At 44.3% G+C, this 21,680-nt stretch overlaps 1 protein-coding gene across 1 annotated transcript; it reads left to right on the forward strand.

Moving 5' to 3' along the window:
• Positions 1-3,658: 3,658 nt before the first annotated feature.
• On the forward strand, positions 3,659-8,946 carry drd5 (dopamine receptor D5). Its single transcript, XM_033039679.1, has 2 exons — positions 3,659-3,715; positions 7,579-8,946. Exons 1-2 carry the CDS (start codon positions 3,659-3,661, stop codon positions 8,944-8,946), a joined length of 1,425 nt encoding a protein of 474 aa, XP_032895570.1.
• The last annotated feature ends 12,734 nt before the right edge of the window (positions 8,947-21,680 follow it).

Here is a 21,680-nt window from a genome sequence, read left to right on the forward strand (position 1 = left end):
ATAAAATTGTGCATTCTATCCAAATTTGTAACACTATATGTGATTTTTAAGTATGTTGCACAACTTTGCCCCAGTTAATGCTACCATTGCACAATAATAATCCTTATCACATGTTTAATTTGATTTTTATGTAAACTACCATCTTAGTTCACCGTGGAAATATAAATTGACTTGAGTTGCATGTCACAAGTTGGCACATTTTAAGGGACATTGTAAAACATTTTATAAAATGGAGCTTCATGGCAATTGTTCATATTCACAGGTATTGCATTATCAGAATTATTAGCATACATTAATGCTTATTTGTACATGTACTGGGAATATTGACTGTTTTAAGTTATTTTAGTGTGTAAGTTGTATTTGTGAAAGATTTGCATCAATGAAAAATATTGTAGCATTAATAAATTCTATTGTGACTATTTTTTGATTTTCCATGCATAAATGATTAAGGTGCAGAAATTGCATCTTAAATGGGGAAAGTTGCACTTATTACAGAAACACATGCAGAAACAGTAGTTCCAGACATCTGTGAACTGTTTAGTTGTATTATAGGAATCTTGCATTAATTGATTAGTATTTTCATACCTCTCAGTGGTATTCTCTATTTTTTTTGTTTTGTTTTAATTTATCATTGACTGGGGAGACCCTCCATGAAGGTTTGTTGTGTACATTCAATATACTGACCACAAGGCTTTTGCTGGGAAATTCTACATTTTAGGCTTAATGATGAGAAAAAAAATTGGTAAACATAAAATGTTGGAGTAACTCAGCGGGACAGGCAGCATCTCTGGATAAAAGGATTGAGTGACATTTCGGGAAGAGACCCTTCAGGCTTGTGCAGAAATCGCATCGTAAATGGGGAAATTTGCACATTACAGAAACACTGGCAGAAACATTAGTTCCAGAAATCTGTGCTAACTGTTTAGTTGCATTGTAGAAATCTTGCATTAATTGATTAACACTTTGGTTCTTGGTCCTCCAAAATATCCCAAATTTAACTTAAACTAGAGGTGGCGGAGGGTGGACTTAAGCAAAAAAGGATTCTTGGAGAAGAAGAGCTACCTTAAATTTAGTTGCGTCTAGTTGAGTAACTATGGTAGGGTGAATGTGTATGGATCCCATGCTGCAACTGCATAATCCAAATGTGGTCTAACGAGTGTCTATCTTTGGTGTAAATGAGCATCAGCAGTCCCTTCCTACACAAAAAATATGATGGTATATATTCAAGTCAGGATGGTATGGGATTTGGAGTAGAACTTGAAGTAATGCAATTCCCAAGCAGCATTATCCAAAGTGGTGGAGTGATGTTTAGTTTTTAGTTTAGTTTGGAGATGTCTCTGCTGTTAATGGAGAGGACCTGGCAAAGTACTGCAAATGCATTTTTGTTTAGTTTAGAGATACAGCATGGAAACGGGAACCCAGTCCACGCCGACCATCATTCATCCATTTGTACTAGTGCTGCTATCCCGCTTTCTCATCTGCTCCCGAAATGTTAGGGGCAACCTAGTGGTCAACCAACTACTATCCCGCACAACTTTGGGATGTGGGAGGAAAGTGGTGCACCCTGAGGAAACCCACTTGGTCACAGGGAGAATGTGCAAATTCTCCACGCAGTAGCTGAGGTCATGATCTAACTTGCGTGTGGTGCTGTGAGGCAGCAACTCTACTAGCTACAAATTTGGCGAGTTCATAGTGAAGAGAATTCTTGTGGTGTATGGCACACTGACAAGTCTGCCTTGACAGCTAAACTGTTAGTTCATTGAGAGTTTTGTACAATGACAGTAATTGTTGTCATTGCATATGAAGTCAAATGTAGAAACTGCTGCCGATGATATCCAACTGCTCCTCTGGATGCACTAATGATAGCTTCACTGCTGGAAGTCTTGTTGAAATCAATGATTTAAAAAGAACTTTAATCTTTTTTGCTCTATTCTCAGTGGAATGCCCCTTAAAACTTCAAGCCTTCTGAATGAGATATAACTGAGCTTTTAAGAGTTTGCTATTTATAATTTAGTTTCATTGTGCTTCCACAGTTTAATACATGGAGTTTTGATGGATTGGTGCATTCTATGGTGTTTTATTTGTAGACCTCACGGAATTAATGTTGTTGAATGCTACCTTCAAAACCTGTAGTTTCTTTCACAGTTTGAGCCTGGTCTGTTAAATGAACAGGCACTTAGTGGTGGTTGCACAGTTAGTTCAGTGCCTTGCTAAATTGGTTACTGTTGTCGGGGCTAATTTGGTGTATAAATAAGCTATTTCACTAATGCAGACCACTCTGGATTCTTGTCCAGTGGAGTACTTGCAGAATATCCAACTAGTGATTTTTAGAGGCTTTGATTGCAATGGGGAAAAAAGTCAAAAAGTGTTTTATTGTCCTATGTCCCGGATGGGACAATTACATTCTTACTTGCTGCAGCACAACAGAATATGTGAGTATGTAAAGGAGGAAGGCTACTATTCCTGCACTTATTCCAGCTCCAATAGAGGAAATGTGCCAACCAGAGAGAAGAGCAAATGGGTCGTACAGTTTGACTGTGAATACTGACGCATGAAGGATCCCTAGGAAATTGCAGATGGAGCCACATCATGGGTATACTGTGCATGGAGGAAAGAAGAAAAGCAGGTTAGTTACAGGGGATTATATAGTTGAAGAGCAGACAAGTGTTTCTAATGTGATTAGAGGACGGTGTGTTGCTTCCCTGAAGCATGTGTCAAGGATATGATTGAGTTACTGCAGAACATTCTGAAATGGGAGGGTGAACAGCCAGATGTTGTGGACCATGTTGGTACGGTCACCACGGGAAGGGCAAGTTTTAAGGAGTTAGAGTTAAAGAAGAAGAACTTCAATAGAAGTGGTATTTGGATGATTGAGTTCCATGAGTGTAGACATAAGCGGTAATGCAGAGTGGCTGGCTGAATGGCTGGATACATGAGTGAGGAGTGAGGAATTAACATTCCTTGATGTGGTGACTGATTCTGTAGAATCTGTACATGCCAAATGAGCTGCAAATCCTGCGGTTGGGGCCAATACGCTTCAAGATAAGTTTGCTGTTACTACTGAGAAGAGTTAAAACAAGTTTGGCAGGGCAATGGGAAGTGGACTATAGATTTAGATGGGAGAAAAGCATAAATGGATGGTGAACATTAGCGAGTTTAGATTACAAATTAAACTTTGGTTGAGAAATGGACGAAAAGAGTCCAAATGTGCGGGATGCTGTATACCGACGGGTAGGGAATACCTAGGTCCATGGAAAACTGTTCACGTACCTCTTTTTAAAAAAAGAACGAGGATTGCATTCGCAATCTTGGATGCAGACGTCGCTCTCATAATCAACGCTGATGTTAAGTCAGACTGGTGTTTCGAGTCTCTCTGCAGGATTCACACATTCCAGCATGAGAATACTCCTACTACTTAGGGCAAACAGATGGAAACTCAGAGTCTCGACCCAAAACGTCACCCATTCCTTCTCTCCAGAGATGCTGCCTGTCCCGCTGAGTTACTCCAGCACTTTGTGTCTACTCCCAATTTAAACCAGCATCTGCAGTTCCTTCCTACATAAATAACAACTATATATAACTCTGCACAAATGAGTTAAAGAAGTGATTCACAGCAAGACAGCACAGAAACGTGCCCACAATTTCCCACACGTCTGCAATGGTTAGACATTCATCCCACTCCTCTCCACCACCCCACCCCACCCGTCCCAGTCTCCCTTCCCCCCCCCCCCCCCCCCCCCCCTCCCCATCCCCGTCAACTCTCTCAGGTTCTACCGCTCACCTACAATCTAAAACAAAAATTACCGCAGTTGACTGACTCCCACCCTGCACATCTTTGGGATGTGAAGAGAAACCATAGGACCCCAAGGGATACCACACGGTCACAAGGAGAACAGGCAAACTCCACACGGGCAGCACTCAGAGTTTAAGTTACAAACTCTTCAGGAATAGGATAGTGGATGTGGAGAGGATGTTCCACTAATGGGAGTATCTAGGACATGGCCTTAGAATTGAAGGAGTTACCTTTGGAAGGGAGATGAGAAGGAATTTATTTCGTCAAAGGGTGGTGAATATGTGGAATTCTTTGATATGGAGACCAAGTCGATTAATATTTTTAGTGCGGAGATTGTTAGATTGTTGATTAGTAAGGGTGTCCGGGGTTATGGGGAGAAGGTAGGAGAATGGGGTTGATGTGGAATGATAGATCAGCGATGATTGAATGGCAGAGTAGACTTGATGGGCCAAATGGTCTAACTGCTCCTAGAACTTGTGAGCAAGTGCATTGATTTCACAAAGGATCTTACAAATTCCTGTGGGCTCTGAGAGGACCTAGCTTTTCCGAATCTTTTGGTCGGCGATTAATTAAAAGGGGAAAACAAACTATTGAGGAGCTTCTCACCTGTGGTGGACATTCCTGCAAGAAAAGTAATTGAAGAAAACTGGTTAAAAAACAAAATTTGAAGAACTCAGCAGGCTAGACACATTTGTGGAGAGGAATGGGCAAATGACATTCTGGTGGAGCCTTCTTCAGGAAAGTAGTTGAAAGGCAAAAATAATTCCAATTGCTGTAAATTTAAATAAAACGTAATTATATTGCTGGAAATATTCAGCAGGCCAGGCTGGAGAGAGTGTTTCAGATTGATGACCCATTATCAACAAAGGACAAAAATTGAACATTTTCTTTTCAGAAAAATTGAGGGATGGAGAGTAAGAACTGGTTGTCTATGATAGGGCAGAAACCAAGAGAAAGAGGATGAAACAGATTGTCATCAGCTGAGAGCGGGTGAAGGCTTGTTAATGGAGATTCTCAATCAGGATGAAGGATTAAACAGAGGGAGCATTGTGGAAATGGAATTAAAAAACAAAACAATTGTGAATCTCTGACTTTATAACAGGTTCAAGTGTCACTGATCTTCAACACTGTTTATCATGCCACAGCAGCAAACTGAGCTGTTAAGTATTTCCAGCATTTTCTGTTTTTGTTTTAGATCTGCACCAGCCTGACTATTTCCGCTTAACTCCATGTTACTCTCTCCCTGGATGCTGCCAGTCCTGGTGGACTTTCCCAGGATTTTCCTTTAGATATACTGCAACTTGTGGATTTCTAAGCTTCAATGGGCTGAATGACTTCCCATGTCCATTGAAAATATGAAAACAAAATCTGCCTTCATTGTCAGTGTGTTGTCACCTTGTCTAAACTAGTTATCTAAGACCAGAGATCCACCTTTAAATATAACTTAACTCTGCTACATAACAAATTGGTTCTACTCTTAAGGATCCCTGGCTTAGGCTTACTCCACTGCTGCAAACATCGTCCCTGTATCTCTCTCTTTCTACCTTAAATATATATTTTTAAATAGTTCAAAGGACAGTGGCAGCCAAGTTCCAAAGACTCACAAACCTCAAGGGAGAATAAAACATTGAACAATTGATTTTTAAGCATCAATTCCTTTTTCTAGAATCATGCACAATAGAAAATATCATCTATAATAAAAAAATGTGATTTCTTCCATAACTTTCATGTTTGATGATCTTTTCCAGAGGACATAGGTTCAAGGTGAAGGGGAAAAGATTTAATAGGAATCCAAGGGGTAACTTTTTCCCCACAAAGGGTAGTGGGTGTATGGAACAAGCTGGCAGAGGAGGTAGCTGAGGCTGGGACTATCCCAATGTTTAAGCAACAATTAGACTGGTACATGGAGAGGACAGGTTTGGAGGGATATGGACCAAACGCAGACAGGTGGGACTAGTGTAGCTGGGACATTGTTGGCCGGTGAGGGCAAGTTGGGACGAAGGGCGTGTCCCCACCCAGTATCACTCTATGACTAGCATGACTCGAATAGGGAACCTGTTCACGAACGGGCTCCTTGTGGCTACCAATGCGCTGGAGACCAACCGGGGAGCGCTTCTCTGACATGACGACTGAAGCAGTGGAAAGCAGTTCCCTCTCTGTATTTTCGGATGCGATTGAGGGGTGAATGGGGATGCCGCGAATTACGACGCCTACCTAACCCCCCCCCCCCCCCCCCCCCCCCCCCCCCCCCCCCCCCCCAAGAACAAATTGAAATAATAATTAGCCAGAGAGCGATTTTACGCATCTTTTTGGCATTAATAGAATCTTAGCTCAAAGTGCCCAATTGCGCAATTAGAGAACGGCGCAATCCTGGGTGCTCACGGTGGCGCAGCGGTAGAGTTGCTGCCTTACATCGCTTGTAGCACCAGGGACACGGGTTCGATCCCGACTACGGGTGCTGTCTGTACGGAGTTTGTACGTTCTCCCCGTGACCTGCGTGGATTTTCTCCGAGATGTTCTGTTTCCTCCCACACTCCAATTGTTAATGTAATTGTCCCTAGTGTGTGAAGGATGGCGATAATGTGCGTTAGGGGGGTCGGTACGGTACGGACTCGGTGGGTCGTAGGGCCTGTTTCCGCGCTGTATCTCTGAACTGATCTGATCTAAACTAAACTAATGTATCTTTCTCATTTCATTCGGCACTGATGTTTTGCGCTAACAGCAAACAGTCGACAAACTAATGCAAATCGTGGATTCGGATTTGCATTAGTAATCTGGAACTTTTGTGTGCATCGCCTACATCTCGCTGCACCTTATCACTTCCCTCTGCATTGCCGAGTCACATATAGCGTTCCCCGCATGATATATTCAGGGCATGTGACAATTGGATTGGGAATGTCGCGGGTCGGTTCTCAACGCGAAGGCTCCCCCGCTGCGCTCTCTGGTCGACGAGCAGACGGCTGCAGAGACCTCTCTTAATACAAGCAACCTGTGTCCAGGAGCGCACCAGCCATGAATGAGACCGGCCCTCGCTGTGCGCTTTTGACTCGTACAGATGTGGCTGAATTCTACTGTGAACACTAAACCTGCCACCCCCCCGCTTGTCCAGAAAGCGACGTATCTGCGAGGATAATCCGCAGTTGGGATCGCCGACACTTTCCCTCCACCGTAGATCGAAGGGTTCGGGAACTTTCAGAAAGAAAATTCCAATTATCTGATTTAAACGGTGAATATTTTCCTGCCGCGATTTTGGATTTTATCTCTGCAAGGATTTTTTTAATTTGTGAGCTAGTCTATTTATAGACACACTTCAAGTCATTTTGTTTTTTTCTTTGCCAATTTGGAGTGAGTTGGGGGGGGGGGGGGGGGGGTGGATTCTCCTGCCTTCTTCCCTTCTCCACACGTCGCAGGGACAACACCTCCCGGTAGGTGAGGGAATGGGAGACCTCCAGTGTTGCGTTCAGCTCAGCGGCATGAAGACGAGGGGCGCCGGTGAGCCGCACAAGTATTGCGAGCCTCTGTGTTTGCGCGCCGGCAGATTTACCGCGTCCTGAATTTGGTATTAAAACCATCCGCCGGCTGAACTGAGGGGGCTACGACTTTCTTGACCGTTTGGCACTCCAGCTCACCCCGGCGCACAAAGTGGGGCTCTGTGGCAGCAGAAGGCGAGGCGGAGTTTGGCGCTGCCCGATGAGCCGCGCCGGGGCTGGGATACCTGCAGTCTAACCCCCGGGCTCCATGTGAAAGGCTGAGCTTCGGGGAGGTGCGCTGGGGGTTCGGCCAAGCATGGGTGCCCGGCTCTGGTAGTCACCCCGCCGGCTGCCCTGGGTGGAATGGATGGTGCGCCGGGCGTTAAGAGTGAGCTGGCGACTCGCATCCTCACCGGACTCCTGCTCTCTCTGCTCATCCTCTTTACCCTGCTGGGCAACGCGCTGGTGTGTGTGGCCGTGGTCCGCTTCCGCCACCTGCGGTCCAAGGTCACCAACGTGTTCATCGTGTCGCTGGCTCTCTCCGACCTGCTGGTGGCCGTGCTGGTGATGCCTTGGAAGGCGGTGACCGAGGTGGCGGCTTACTGGCCCTTCGGGCGCCGCTTCTGCAGCGTGTGGGTGGCCTCGGACATCATGTGCTCCACCGCGTCCATCCTCAACCTGTGTGTGATCAGCGTGGACAGGTACTGGGCGATCTCCAGCCCCTTCCGCTATCAGCGCAAGATGACCCACCGTGCGGCGCTGGTGATGATCGCCGTCGCCTGGGCGTTCTCGCTGCTCATCTCCTTCATCCCGGTGCAACTGAGTTGGCACAGCATCCGAGAGCCGGCCGGTGCAGGGCACAGCAACAACTCCTCGGCTGCCTTTGCCTACCCGCCCGAGAGCTGCGACTCCAGCCTGAACAGGACCTACGCCATCTCCTCCTCGCTGGTCAGCTTCTACATCCCCGTGGCTATCATGCTGGTGACCTACACGCGGATCTACAGGATCGCTCAGATCCAGATCCGGCGCATCGCCTCGCTGGAGAGAGCCGCCGAACACGCACAGAGTTGCCGCCGGAGGAGGTTGGAGCCGCGGCAGCAACAGCAGCAGATGCACCACCACAGCGCGCTGGAGCGCTCCTTCAAGAAAGAGACCAAGGTGCTCAAGACCCTGTCCATCATCGTGGGCGTTTTCGTCTGCTGCTGGCTCCCCTTCTTCGTGCTGAACTGCATGGTCCCTTTCTGTGACCGCAGCTCCCCTGCCGCCGCGGCCAGACTGCCGTGTGTCAGCGACACCACCTTTGACATCTTCGTCTGGTTCGGTTGGGCCAACTCGACCCTCAACCCGGTGGTCTACGCCTTCAACGCCGAGTTCCGCAAGGCTTTCTCCAGCCTGCTGGGCTGCCAAGACTTTTGCTCCGGCAACCAAGTGGAGACGGTGAACATCAGCAACGAGTTAGTGTCTTACAACCAAGACACGGTCTTCCACCGGGAGATAGTCACCGCCTATGTCACCATGATCCCCAATGTGATGGGCTGCATGGAAAACGACCAGATCTTTGACAGGATGTCCCAGATCCTGGCCACCAACGAGCAGGCCACAGAGTCTGCTTCCGAGATGGAAGGTGACGCAGACTTGTCTTTAGGTAAAATCACGCCTTTTACCCCGAATGGGTTGCATTAGGAGTGAACACTAGGCAACGGCTTCACTGCAACCATCCCGAAATGTACCGCTAGACAAGGCGTGGGTCAGAATCCATACACCGCCAGAACACAGTGCTCCACTGCTTATTTCGATTGTGAGCTCTTTAATGAGCAGGCTAATGTCAGAGCTGTGGGGAAATTAAACACCCCCACCCAAGTCACACCAGCTTCTCGTTCTCACCCAGCAAACAGTCAACAATGGCCTGTTTCCTTATCACCGTTACTTTTTTTGCATATCTTTAATTCATTTGTTGCATATCTCTCTCTCTCAACATCACCGTCTACACCTCTCGTTTCCCTCTCCCCTGAAAGTCTGAAGAAGGGTCTCGACCCGAAACATCACCCACCTCACTCCAGGCATGGTGCTGACCCGCTGAGTTACTCCAGCATTTTGTGTCTATCTTCTAAAACCGGGTATCCTAAACACGTGAGAACTGTATCATTCCGGAAAGAAAAAAAATATATGTTGGATTTCACAAACTTCCCACAGATTAACAATTGTAATTTGCAAATCCGGATTATTTTGCAACATCGAATTATTTAGTCTGTGGATATTGGCTACCAGGCTTTTAGTTGTACGGGCTGACCTACATTTAACCCAGAGTCATTGCTTTACACAGAGCTGCGTGGATCTTGGTCAGTCTATCGAGGTCTGTGCCTGCGGCGCATGCTGTATGGAACCCACTCTCCCTTTCAAATTACACTTATTCAAGATAAAGGCAAATTTGAAACCGTGCCTTCGAAGCTGCCGATCACTAAATGCAACTGGTTCTTACGGGAGGAATAGCGCCTCGTGGATCATCCGTATGTGCTCAGTGACTACAAATACCTGTGGACATTATTAAGATGATACTCACTTTGTAAGAATAATATTTTTATTAAATCGACATCAGTTCATAACTATTCCAATAAAGTGTTAATAATGCAGAATCTGACATTATATTATTGGTGATTCGGCATGATCGCTTACATGAAGAAGGATATATTTATTCCACAAGGAGGCTGGTTCCTGGAATCTGTCACTGGGCAATCTGTAACTCAGCGGGACAGGCAGCGTCTGGAGAGAAGGCACGGGTGACGTTTCTGGTCGAGGCTTCTTCTCGACGTGAAACGTCGCCTCTTCCTTTTCTCCAGAGATGCTGTCTGACCCGCTGTGTTACTCCAGCTTTTTGTGTCTATCTTCGGTTTAAACTAGCGTCTGTAGTTCTGTCTTAAACATGGGCAGGTAAGCAGCGTTGGGCCTCAATTGCTGTGTGAGGCAGCAGCCATGTGGACTGCTGCCTCACATCCACTGAAGCAGGTTCAGTCCTCATCTCCGGTGCTGTCTATGTGGAGTTTCTGTGTTCTTCCCGTGACCACGTCGACTCCATGACTTTAGAAGACTGAAAGGTAACCTCAGTGATAGACACAAAATGCTTGGGTCACTTCTCCTTGCGTATAGGGAGGTTTCACTGTAATCGGGTCACGACCCATGACCCGTACTGTTGCTACGCTACACCAAGTGGAGTACACGCGATGAACTGCAGGTAAACACTTACCATTGTTTCCAGCGTAGCGGGCCCGTTAAAACCCGCTGAAATTGTAAATGTTTGCGCTGTAAATAATTATGGAAATCGGGATAAGCGTGTGAGACATTTAGCCTACTTCAGAATTCCAAAAGTAAGGAGAAATGACGGTAGATAGAAGTGAGAGCTGAAGGGACAACAACAGCCAAAGTGCTTAGCGAACATTGGCCGTTTGTTCACTGCATTTCATCAACTAAGGCATTATTTGTGTTTTTTCTTGATTCCTTTGGCATCTAAAAAGTTTCAAAGTGATAAATCTGGCTGTAAATTTTTTAAATCGCCCTTGGTTCTCAAGTGGGTTTTTACATACAAAATGAAAACGCAGCTGAAGAAAAATTTACAGCCAGATTTATCACTTCTGAGACTTTTTAGATACCAAAGAAGAAAAAACACAAATAATGCCTTACTGTTGATGAAATGCAGTAAGCAAACGCGATAATCCCCATTATTTTCAATTCAGATATCTGCCCAGCTTTAGCTGTTGTTGTCTCTTTAGCTCTCGCTTCTCTTTACCTTCATTTCTCTTCATTTTTGGAATTCTGAAGTTAGGTACATGTCTCTCACACTTACCCCGACTTCCACAATTTTTTCAGCGCAAATATTCAACATTTTGGCGGTTTTTAACAGGTAGGAAAGTACCCGTTTCTTGCATTAATAACATAATACCGGAAGTTACGGATGTCCTCCAGATGGATTGAGCGGCTCCGTGTGTCAAGCCCTATGACCCAGTGACCTTACGCGCAACCCCCCTATGGCGTGCACAGCCTAAAGTTGCAGGACAACTTGTTCTATTTGATCTTATTTGATTGTGCATGCTAGGTTGATTGCATTCGTTGAAACAGGTGCATTCATTGAAACGTGAAGGTTGCAATCTCCCACCCCCATAGAGTAACTCAGCGGGTCAGACAGCATCTCTGGAAAAAGGGAATAGGTGACGTTTCGGATCGAGATTCTTCTTCAGAGCCAAAACGCCACCTATTCCTTCACTCTGGAGATGCTACCTGACCCGCTGAGTTACTCCAGCTTTATTTTGTCTATCTTTGGTTTAAACCAGCATCTGCAGTTTCTTCCCACAGGTAACCCCAGTGAGGTACACAATATCTATAGCGCAGTTGATGGAGCTGCTGCCTCACAGCGCTAGAGGCCAGGGTTCAATCCTGACCTTGGGTGCTGTCTGAGTGGAGTTTACACATTTTCCTTGTGACCACGCGGGTTTGCACTCTGTGTCCCGGTTTTCTCCCACATCCTAAAGTGGGGGTTTGTTGGTTAATTGGCCTCTGTCAATTGCCTCTTATATGTAGGGAGTGGATGCGAAAGTGGGTTAAGATACACCTAGCGTGAACAGGGTGATTGATGGTGGACCCAGTGGGCCAAAGGGTCTTGTTTCCATGCTATATTGTTAATCCATAACCATTCTTAATTGGGGCAACCGGTTAAGTGTGGAGAGGACATTTCCCTTTCTTAATGAGTCTAGAAATAATGGCTATCATCTCACAGCATTGATAGACCACTGAGGATTGGGCAAGGAGAGACATTTTCACTCAGGTGGTAGTTATCTTTGGAATTCTCTAGCTCCAAGGGCAATGTGGGTCATTCATTAATTGTACCAAAGCCAGAGATTCACGGAGTTCCACATATGAAGGGAATCAAGGTGAAGATTAGTGAAGGCCCCATTGAATGATGAAACAAACTCCCTGGGAGGAATTGTGTCGGAAGGAACTGCAGATGCTGGTTTACCCCAAAGATAGACACACAATTGTGGAGTAACTCAGCAGGACAGGCAGCATCTCTGGATAGAAAGAATGGGTGCTGTTTCGGGTTGAGATCCTTCTTCAGACTGAGAGTCAGGGGCGAGGAAGTCACAGAGATAAGGAAGGGGAAGGTGTGAAAACGAGACATCAAAAGAGATGCGGCTCAAGGAAAATGTAGAATAGATCTTTGTTAGCTAGGAGATGGTGGCAACAAAGCAAACAAGGATAAAATGTAATAGGGGACAGTCAGACTGGTTGGAGAACTGGGAAGGAGGAGGGATGGAGAGAGAGGGAAATTAAGGGTTACTTGAAGTTAGAGAAGTCAATGTTCATGCCACTGGGGTGTAAGCTGCCCAAGCGAAATATGAGGTGCTGTTCCTTCAATTTGCGCTGGGCCTCACTCTGACCTTCCAGGGGGAGGGATTGCTCAGTCTTCTCCTTTTAACGATTTAAGAATGTTTTTAATATATTTAAGGTAGAAGGAGAGAGATATATGGAAGGTGTTTGCAGCAGTGGAGTAAGCCTAAGCCATGGGGTTGTTAAGAGTAGAACCAATTTGTTATGTAGCAGAGTTAAGTTGTATTTAAAGGTGGATCTCTGGTCTTAGATAACTAATTTAGACAAGGTGACAACAGTCTGACAACAATGGCAGATTTTGTTTTCATATTTTCAATGGACCTGGGAGATCATTCAGCCCGTTGAATCTTAGCAATCCACAAGTTGCAGTATGTCTAAAGGAAAATCCTGGGAAAGTCCAGCAGGATTGGCAGCATCCAGGGAGAGAGTAACATGGAGTTAAGCGGAAATAGTCAGGCTGGTGCAGATCTGAAATAAAAACAGAAAATGCTGGAAATACTTAACAGCTCAGTTTGCTACAAATAAAAAACATAAAACAAATTATAACATAACTTAATATTATTATAACATAAATATGTGTTCAGTTTTGGGATCCATGTTAGAGGAAAGATGTTGTCAAGCTGGAAAGTGTGCAGAGAAGATTTACGAGGACTCGAGGGCCTGAGCTATAGGGAAAGGTTGAGAAGGCTAAGACTCTATTCCTTGGAGTGCAGGAGGATGAGGGGTGATTTTATAGAGGTGTACCAAATCATGAGAGGAATAAATCGGGTAGGCACATGGAGTCCCTTTCCCAGAGTAGGGGAATCGAGAACCAGAAGTCATAGGTTTAAGGTGAGGGGGAAAGATTTATTGAAGGGTAACTTTTTCACACAAAGAGTGGTGCGTGCATGGAACAAGATGCCTGAGGAGGTAGTTGAGGCTTGTATTATCACTAAATTTAAGAAACATTTTGACAGGCAGATGGATAGGACAGGTTTAGAGGGAAATGGGCCAAACACAGGCAAGTGGGACTAGTGTAGTTGGCCAGTGTGGGCTAGATGGGCTGAAGGGCCTGTTTCCATGCTGTAAGACTCTATGACTCCATAACAATGTACTTAAATATATTTTACCAATATAAATTTACTGAAGGTATTTTTATTAATTTAAATAAATACATTTAAAAAGTAACCATACACCTTCATTTCTAATTGCAATGACTCCTTGCAAACTAATGATTCACACCAATGTATGCTAACTTAAGTGTAAAGTTTTAGTTTAGAGATACAGCACAGAAACAGGCCCTTTGATCTGCGGCGACCAGCGATCCCCGCACATTAACACAATCCTACACCCACTGGAGACAATTTTTACATTTACCAAGCCAATTAACCTACAAACCTGTACGTCTTTTTGGAATGTGGGAGGAAACCGAAAATCTCGGAGAAAATCCACGCAGGTCACGGGGAGACCATACAAACTCCGTACAGACAAACCCATAGTCGGGATCGAACTCGGGTCTCCGGCACTGCATTCAGTCCCCGGCGGGACTGTCATATGCTAAGAGAATGGAGCAGCTGGGCTTGTATACTCTGGAATTTAGAAGGATGAGAGGGGATCTTATTGAAACATACTTTCAAGAGAGAGCTAGATAGGGCTCTTAAAGATAGCAGTCAGGGGATATGGGGAGAAGACAGGAATGTGGATGATCAGCCATGATCACATTGAATGGTGGTGCTGACTCGAAGGGCCACTCCTGCACCTATTGTCTATTGTCTATTGCATTCGCTGTAAGGCAGCAACTCTACTGTTGCGCCACCGTGACTGCCCTAAGCTGAGTGTCTGAGTACTAGGTGTAACTGGTCCCTCAGTTCAGCAAGATAGTACTGAGTACAGAAGTAGAATGGAAGATCGGCTGCACAGTAGTCAGGAACACGCTGATCTGGATAATATGCTGTAAGCTGGCAATTATCTCCATAGGCTGCAGAACTGCATCTTTCTGTGAAAGGAACGGGCGCAGTGGTGCTTTCTTCACTCCTTGCTTTTTAGGCTCAGAATACCGTTTTACAAATGTACTGGAAATACTCTATTATTCTTGTTTCTCTTTGAAAAACAACATTTGGAACCGCAAAGATGCAGAGAACAAAAGGAGGGAAATCACGCTGAACGCATATAATACACTTTGGTTTTCTGTCAAATGGAGTCTGCTGGTTGTCACATTATAGGGGAGGCTGTGATTGAGATAGACGAGAAAGGATTTGCAAACAATAGTTCTTGGTATGATGGACTTCAATTACAAGGATAGATTTGAGAAGCTGTGACTATTTTCTTTGGCAAAGACAAAGCTGAGGGGAGATTTAACCGAAGTGTGCAAAATGATGACAGGTCTGGACAAAGTAAGGAGTGGGAGGCTGTTCTTATTGACCAAGGGACAAGGACTAGAAATTGTAGATCTAAAATACAGGGGACAAAATTTAAGAGGGACATGATACAACACCTTTTGCTTGGCGTGCAGGCGTGGTAGAGATTCCATCATTTCCAGAGGAAATTGGATAATCAAATGTTGAAAAGAAACTTGGAGGGCTTTCAGGGCTATGGAGAAGGGATGGTGGGTGGAATTTGTGAGTTCTCTGGTAGAAAGAGCCTCCTTTTGTGTTCCACTGAAATCAAAATACTGGGCTTGTACAGTCTGGAATTTAAAAGGATGAGAGGGGATCTTATTGAAACATATAAGATTATTAAGGGTTTGGACACGCTAGAGGCAGGACACATGTTCCCGATGTTGGGGGAGTCCAGAACCAGGGGCCACAGTTTAAGAATAAGGGGTAAGCCATTTAGAACGGAAATGAGGATTCACTTTTTCACACAGAGTTGTGAGTCTGTGGAATTCTCTGCCTCAGTTGGCGGTGGATGCCGGTTCTCTGGATACTTTCAAGAGAGAACTAGATAGGGCTCTTAAAGATAGCGGAGTCAGGGGATATGGGGAGAAGGCAGGAACGGGGTACTGATTGGGGATGATCAGCCATGATCACAGTGAATGGCGGTGCTGACTCGAAGGACCTTTTGTCTATTGTCTATAGAATAAATAGTTTATGCATTCCAACAGTTACAAGGATAGATTTGGGAAGCTGTGACTTTTCTTTGGAGAAGAAAAAGCTGAGGGGAGACTTAACAGGAGTGCACAAAATGATGACAGGTCTGGACAAAGTAAATAGTGTGAGACTGTTCCTGTTTTGTTCCTTCAATTTCTTCAGTCTTCAGTTGCATTTATAATCTACATTCTTTTGAAACACAAGGTGAATGTCAAGTTATTACCAATCCCCAAATAGGCCAATTTCTCTTTTAATCTCATCAAACATGATGAGCCATGTTCCTCAACTTTGGAATATGAAGACAATTGGTCTTCCTTGATTGTTTCTTTAATATTCATGGGGCTTACATCAGGGTATTTTCATTCTAGATTTAGTTTAGTTTAGAGATACAGTTGGAAAGAGGCCTTTCAGCCCACCAACTCTGCGCCAACCAACGTTCACCTGTATACCAGTTCTATCTTACACACTAGGAACAATTTACCGAAGCTAAGTAACTTACAAACCTGCACTTCTTCGTAATGTAGGAGGAAACTGGAGCACCCGGAGAAAACCCAAGCAGTCACAGGGAGAACATGCAAACTTCATACCGACAGCACCCGTAGTCAGGATCGAACATGGGACTCTGGCACTGTAAGAAGGTAGCTCCACTGCTGTTCCACTGTGCCGCCCCTGTACCTGAGTGGTCTTGAACAAATCAAAAAAAGACTTGATGTTTCCCCGTTCTGTAATAAATGGCCACATGTCCTCAATCACTCACAAAGCTGAAAGATATTTCAACAATAATAAGATGCATTTTACACAGAACAATTTTCAAACACGAATGCTACATATCACAAGCTAAACTGACACTGTTGCAAAATTGACCATAATTGTCATTATATCTATATAATAATTTCCTTATTCCTATCTAGTTTGAAAAAAAATGACTGTTGAGTATAAGAGTAGCATAAATGAATAGTCATTTATATGAAATGACTTTAGTGCCTTCACCAAAGCACTGTTTCTTTTCTTTTCAAACATACTAAAATATCCCAGTTACCAGTAGGAGATTACTGGCAAAAAGATTAACTCTGTTTCTCTCCGCACGGATCCTGCTGAGTGTTTCCAGGATTTTCTGTTTTATTTCAGACTGGTACAATCCACTGTCTACAGTGCTTTGTTTTTTGATTTTCAAATAATTACCAAATTATTTTCATATAAATCTCCGGTGAGGGCAAGTTGGGCCAAAGGGCCTGTTTCCATGCTGTATCACTCTATGACTCTATAAATGCAATACATGTGTGTAAATCTTGTTATTAATATATGAGATATCATGAATATGTCAAGGAGGACTCTCTCGAACTTCTACAGGTGCACAGTAGAGAGCATGCTGACCGGTTGCATCATGGCTTGGGTCGACAACTTGAGCGCCCAGGAGCGGAAAAGACTGCAAAAAGTTGTCACCACTGCCCAGTCCATCATCGGCTCTGACCTCCCTACCATCGAGGGGGTCTATCGTGGTCGCTGCCTCAAAAAGGCTGCCAGCATCATCAAGGATCCTCACCATCCAGGCCACTCACTCATGTTCCTGCTGCCTTCAGGTAGCGGTACAGGAGCCTGAAATCTGCAACATCCAGGTTCAGGAATAGCTACTTCCCCACAGCCATCAGGCTGTTAAACTCGACTCAAACAAAACTCTGATTATTAATAGCCCATTGCACTTTATCTGTTTATTTATGTGTTGTATATATATATTCATTTGTATATGGTCACACTGATCTGTTCTGTTCTGTTCTGTATTTATTTATGCCTACTATATTCTGTTGTGTTGAAGCAAAGCAAGAATTTAATTGTCCTATCTGGGAGATATGACAATAAACTCTCTTGAATTTTGAATATCAATTTGAAAATTTGATGAAATGGTTGAAAGACTAATAGTGTAACTGACAACATCATTCAATCTTATCCTGTGTGTGTGCTCTTAAAACCCAGAGATTACATTGGTGTAAGGTGCTTAAGGAATAATAAGGGGTCTGTAATACAGCAGATCTTGAAGGCTATTATTTCGATGCTTGAGCTGGCTTCTGAATGCTCAAATTGTTCAGATAGATAAAGGATGCACATATTTTGTTTTAATTGTATCAGGCCAATTTCTAATAGTACATAACAGCTGCTAGCATTAAAGTGTTAAGCACAAAACAAAAACTATGAAAAATAATTATACCAAGCTGCTCATTGAGATCATGACTAATCAGAATCTCTTTTCACTGCACTTTGATTCAAGTCCAGGGGAAATTTTAACAATGCAATTTATATGAACCAGGTGCAAAATCAAATTAGTGCACATACTAAAAATCTGAATCAAAATGTAGAAATTACTCGAAATTACATTCAACAGGCCATTCAACACCTGGGGAGAGAGAAAACTGGTAATTTTTTATGTCAATGACTGTTAAACAACAGTAAATAGAGTTATTAGAGATAAACTGGTTTCTGGATGAGGAGAAAAGGGTGAGGGGAGGAAAGAACATATGGGAGATTTCCAGACAGGTGGACAGTAGAAGGGAATAAATGGTAAAATATAACAAATAAATATAACAAAAATCGGGAAATGTTCTAAATGCTGAATAAATACAACAAAGGAATATAGAAGGAATGCTTCAATTATGAATAAAAATTTGAACCATGATACATACCTGAAATTGTTGAACCAAATTTTGAATTCAGCAGTCTGTATTTTCTCTGAGTCTATATTGTCTGAGATCCTATTGCTCAACTATTGAGCTATATTAAAGGCCATGGAATAGAACAGAATAGAATAGAATAGAATAGAATGCCTTTTATTGTCATTCAAACAGACAAGGTTTGAACAAAATTTCATTCATACAGTCTTGACATTACAAAAAAACCAAGACAGACACTTAACACAATTTATACAAACATCCATCACAGTGAATCTCCAACACCTCCTCACTGTGATGGAAGGCAAAAGTCTTATCTCTTCCCTTTGTTCTTCTCCCGCGGTCCAGCAGTCCAACTGCAGCGTCGAGATGACTGGGGTTCACGATGTTAAAACCCAGGTGATGGTAAGTCCCGCGGCCGTTTAAGCTGCGCCGGGCGATGTTAGGCCCTGTTCTGAGTAATTTAAACCCCGCGATTTTGGCGAGAGAAGTTGCCGTTGCAGGAGCACTGAAAAGCGGTCTCCCACCAGGACTCCTGTGAGCTCCCGATGTTCCTGTCCACTGGGCCTGCGGCTGGAGCCTCCGAAGCTCCGAAGACGGGTCGCAGCCGCGTGCCACCACAGCTCTCCCCGTTCCAAAGTTGGCCAGCTCCGCGATGGCGAGTCCGCAGGCTCTGCGATGGGAGCCCTCAGGTTGGTTCCAGTTGGAGGCCGCCGCCGGCTCCACGATGTTAGGCCCAATGACACCGGAGACCCGACAGGGAAAAAGTTAGGTCCCCGTACACGGAACAGATTAAATGGTTCCCCCACCCCCCACATATACACAGCCAAAAAATAATATAAACTAGAATCAAAAACATGAATTTAATCGGGACAAAAATTAAAAAAAGACAGACGGACTGTAGTCAAGCCGCTGCCGTTAGGCACCACAACACTCCAGTGAAGTTAGAGTTAAATGGAGATGGAGAATTATACTGACTGGCGACTGAAAGCTTGCAATCCTGCTTAAGGCTGGGAAGTTCTATAAAATATCACTCAACATGTACTTGGTCTCAATCTGAAGGAGTTTACATCGATGGTGGCAAATACACCATGTGAAACTGAAAGAAACATAATTCAATACCAATTCAGCAGGTATATTATTGTTTTCCTATATTGTATATTCTGTATATATACATTGTATTGTATTACCATTTTCTATTAACTATACCTACCAAATCATGTGTTAGCATGGATTGCTAACAGGTTATCACATAGAAACAGGAGTTTAATACATGGGGCTTTTTCAGACTGAAAGACTGTAACCACTGAAGTACCCCAGGGATTACTCCTTGATCCGCAATTATTTATAGTAATGACGAAGGAGCGTATGTATTCCACATTTGCTGATACCATGATAAGCGGCGGGAAGTTACGTTGCAATATTGTGACTCCATGATGGGGAATAAATAGATAGCTTGATCGAGTAGATGAAAACCTTATAGAGCTTGGTGTGGAAAAGTGTGAGATCAAGCAATTTGGTAAGATAAATCAGAATCAGATCCTTATCTAAGTGGAGAGAGTTATCTAAGTGATGTTCAGAGATATATAAGCGTTTTTGTACACGGATCACAAAAAGTTAGTAATCAGGTGCAGCAAGTTATGAAGTCAAGTGGCATATTGACATTTACCATGAAAGAGTTATGGGCCTGTCCCACTTTTTCAGCGGACTGCCGGCGACTGTCAAGTTGCTGGCGGTTGCCTGAAAAACCGGCAACTGGAACGGCGACGGTCAGAGTGGAACGCACACACACACACACACACACACACACACACACACACACACACACACACACACACACACACACACACACACACACACACACACACACACACACACACACACACACACACACACACACCCACCCTTGGTTCTGAAAATTACTGCTTTCCTTTTTTTCCCCAATGAGCCAATGAAATTCACCGGTCAGCATCGGCTACAACCTACGAGAACATCCGAGAACCTTCGACCTGGCAACCCATTAGGACCTCCTGGCAACCCACCAACGGCACGGGAATTCTCGCTACTCTCCATGGCGGCTTCATTCTAGTCGCCGTTATTTTTTCAACTAGTTCCCAGAATGCGGGAACTCCTCACGACCATGAAGGCGACTCCCCGGCAACCACTCGCGAACATGTAGCGACCATGTGGCGGCTGCATAGTCTCCTCCAGTCGCCTAAAAAGTCGCCTAAATGGGACAGGCCCATTAGGGTTTGGAGATAAAGATGTTTTGTTCCAATATGTTCAGGGTGTTAAGGGGCTGTCCCACTTGGGTGACCTAATTGGCGGGTTTAGAAGAGTTTAGGAGAGTTTGAAAAAAAATGACATGTTGAAGATCTCCTTCGACTATGTAGGAAGACCTCCTTCAACCTCCTTCGACTATGTTGAAGACTAGCTTCGACTAGCTACGACTAGCTTCGGGAAAATTGGTCACCGAATAGTGGAGAGTGAAGACGACCTCCATTGATCTCCTTTGACCTCCCTTCGACTATGATAAAGACCACCTTCGACTACCCTCAACTACCTACGACTAACATGCCGACCTACTACGACCTACTAGGAATAAACGTACGAGTAAAAAAAGTATTGATTTTTTCCATGGCGACCTTTTTTTACTCGCGGGCATTTTTTAACATATTGAAAAAACCCCGCGACCTAGCTGAGGCCTCGAATACGCAGGGACCACTCTCGAGAATGAAGGAGAGTTACGAAGACCTCCTTCGACCTCGTGTCGACCATGCTGCGAGTATGAGTCGAGTGCAAACTCGCCAAAACTCGCGGATTAGATCGCCCAAGTGGGACAGACCCTTTAGTGAAGCCACACTTGCACTGCAGGGTGTAACTGAAGTCACACTTGCACTACAACACACTTGCCCCCCCCCCCCCACCTAAGGAAAGCTACAGTAGCATTGGAAGCAGTTTTAAGGAGGTTCACCAGGCCAATACCTAGGGTGAGAGGGTTGCCCTAACAAGCGCGACTTAACAGGTTGATCTGTATCCTTTGGATTCATCGAGTTACAGAGTTATAAAACATGGACACAGGCCCTTAGGCCCAACCTTGTTATGTTGACCAATGTTGACCCACGTTGACCATGTTGATTGATCATTTATAGATTAAAGATAATTTGAATTATTAATACTTAATGATGACCATTAAACACTGGTTGCTGAACTATGAAGTAAATGACGACATCGTATTAGTCAACTTGTGGACCAAATTGGTTTGTGCCATAGCCAAGGGCAAATTGATAGTGCATCAACTAAACATAAGTAT

Source organism: Amblyraja radiata, chromosome 1 (assembly GCF_010909765.2).
Source record: "Amblyraja radiata isolate CabotCenter1 chromosome 1, sAmbRad1.1.pri, whole genome shotgun sequence".
NCBI classification, from domain to species: domain Eukaryota; kingdom Metazoa; phylum Chordata; class Chondrichthyes; order Rajiformes; family Rajidae; genus Amblyraja; species Amblyraja radiata.

Coding starts and splice junctions, on each gene's coding strand:
- drd5 (XM_033039679.1), top strand. CDS start 3,659: ATGGTTAGACATTCATCCCACTCCTCTCCACCACCCCACCCCACCCGT. Junction 3,716..7,578: donor ACCCCACCCGTCCCAGTCTC/CCTTCCCCCCCC, acceptor GGTTCGGCCAAG/CATGGGTGCCCGGCTCTGGT.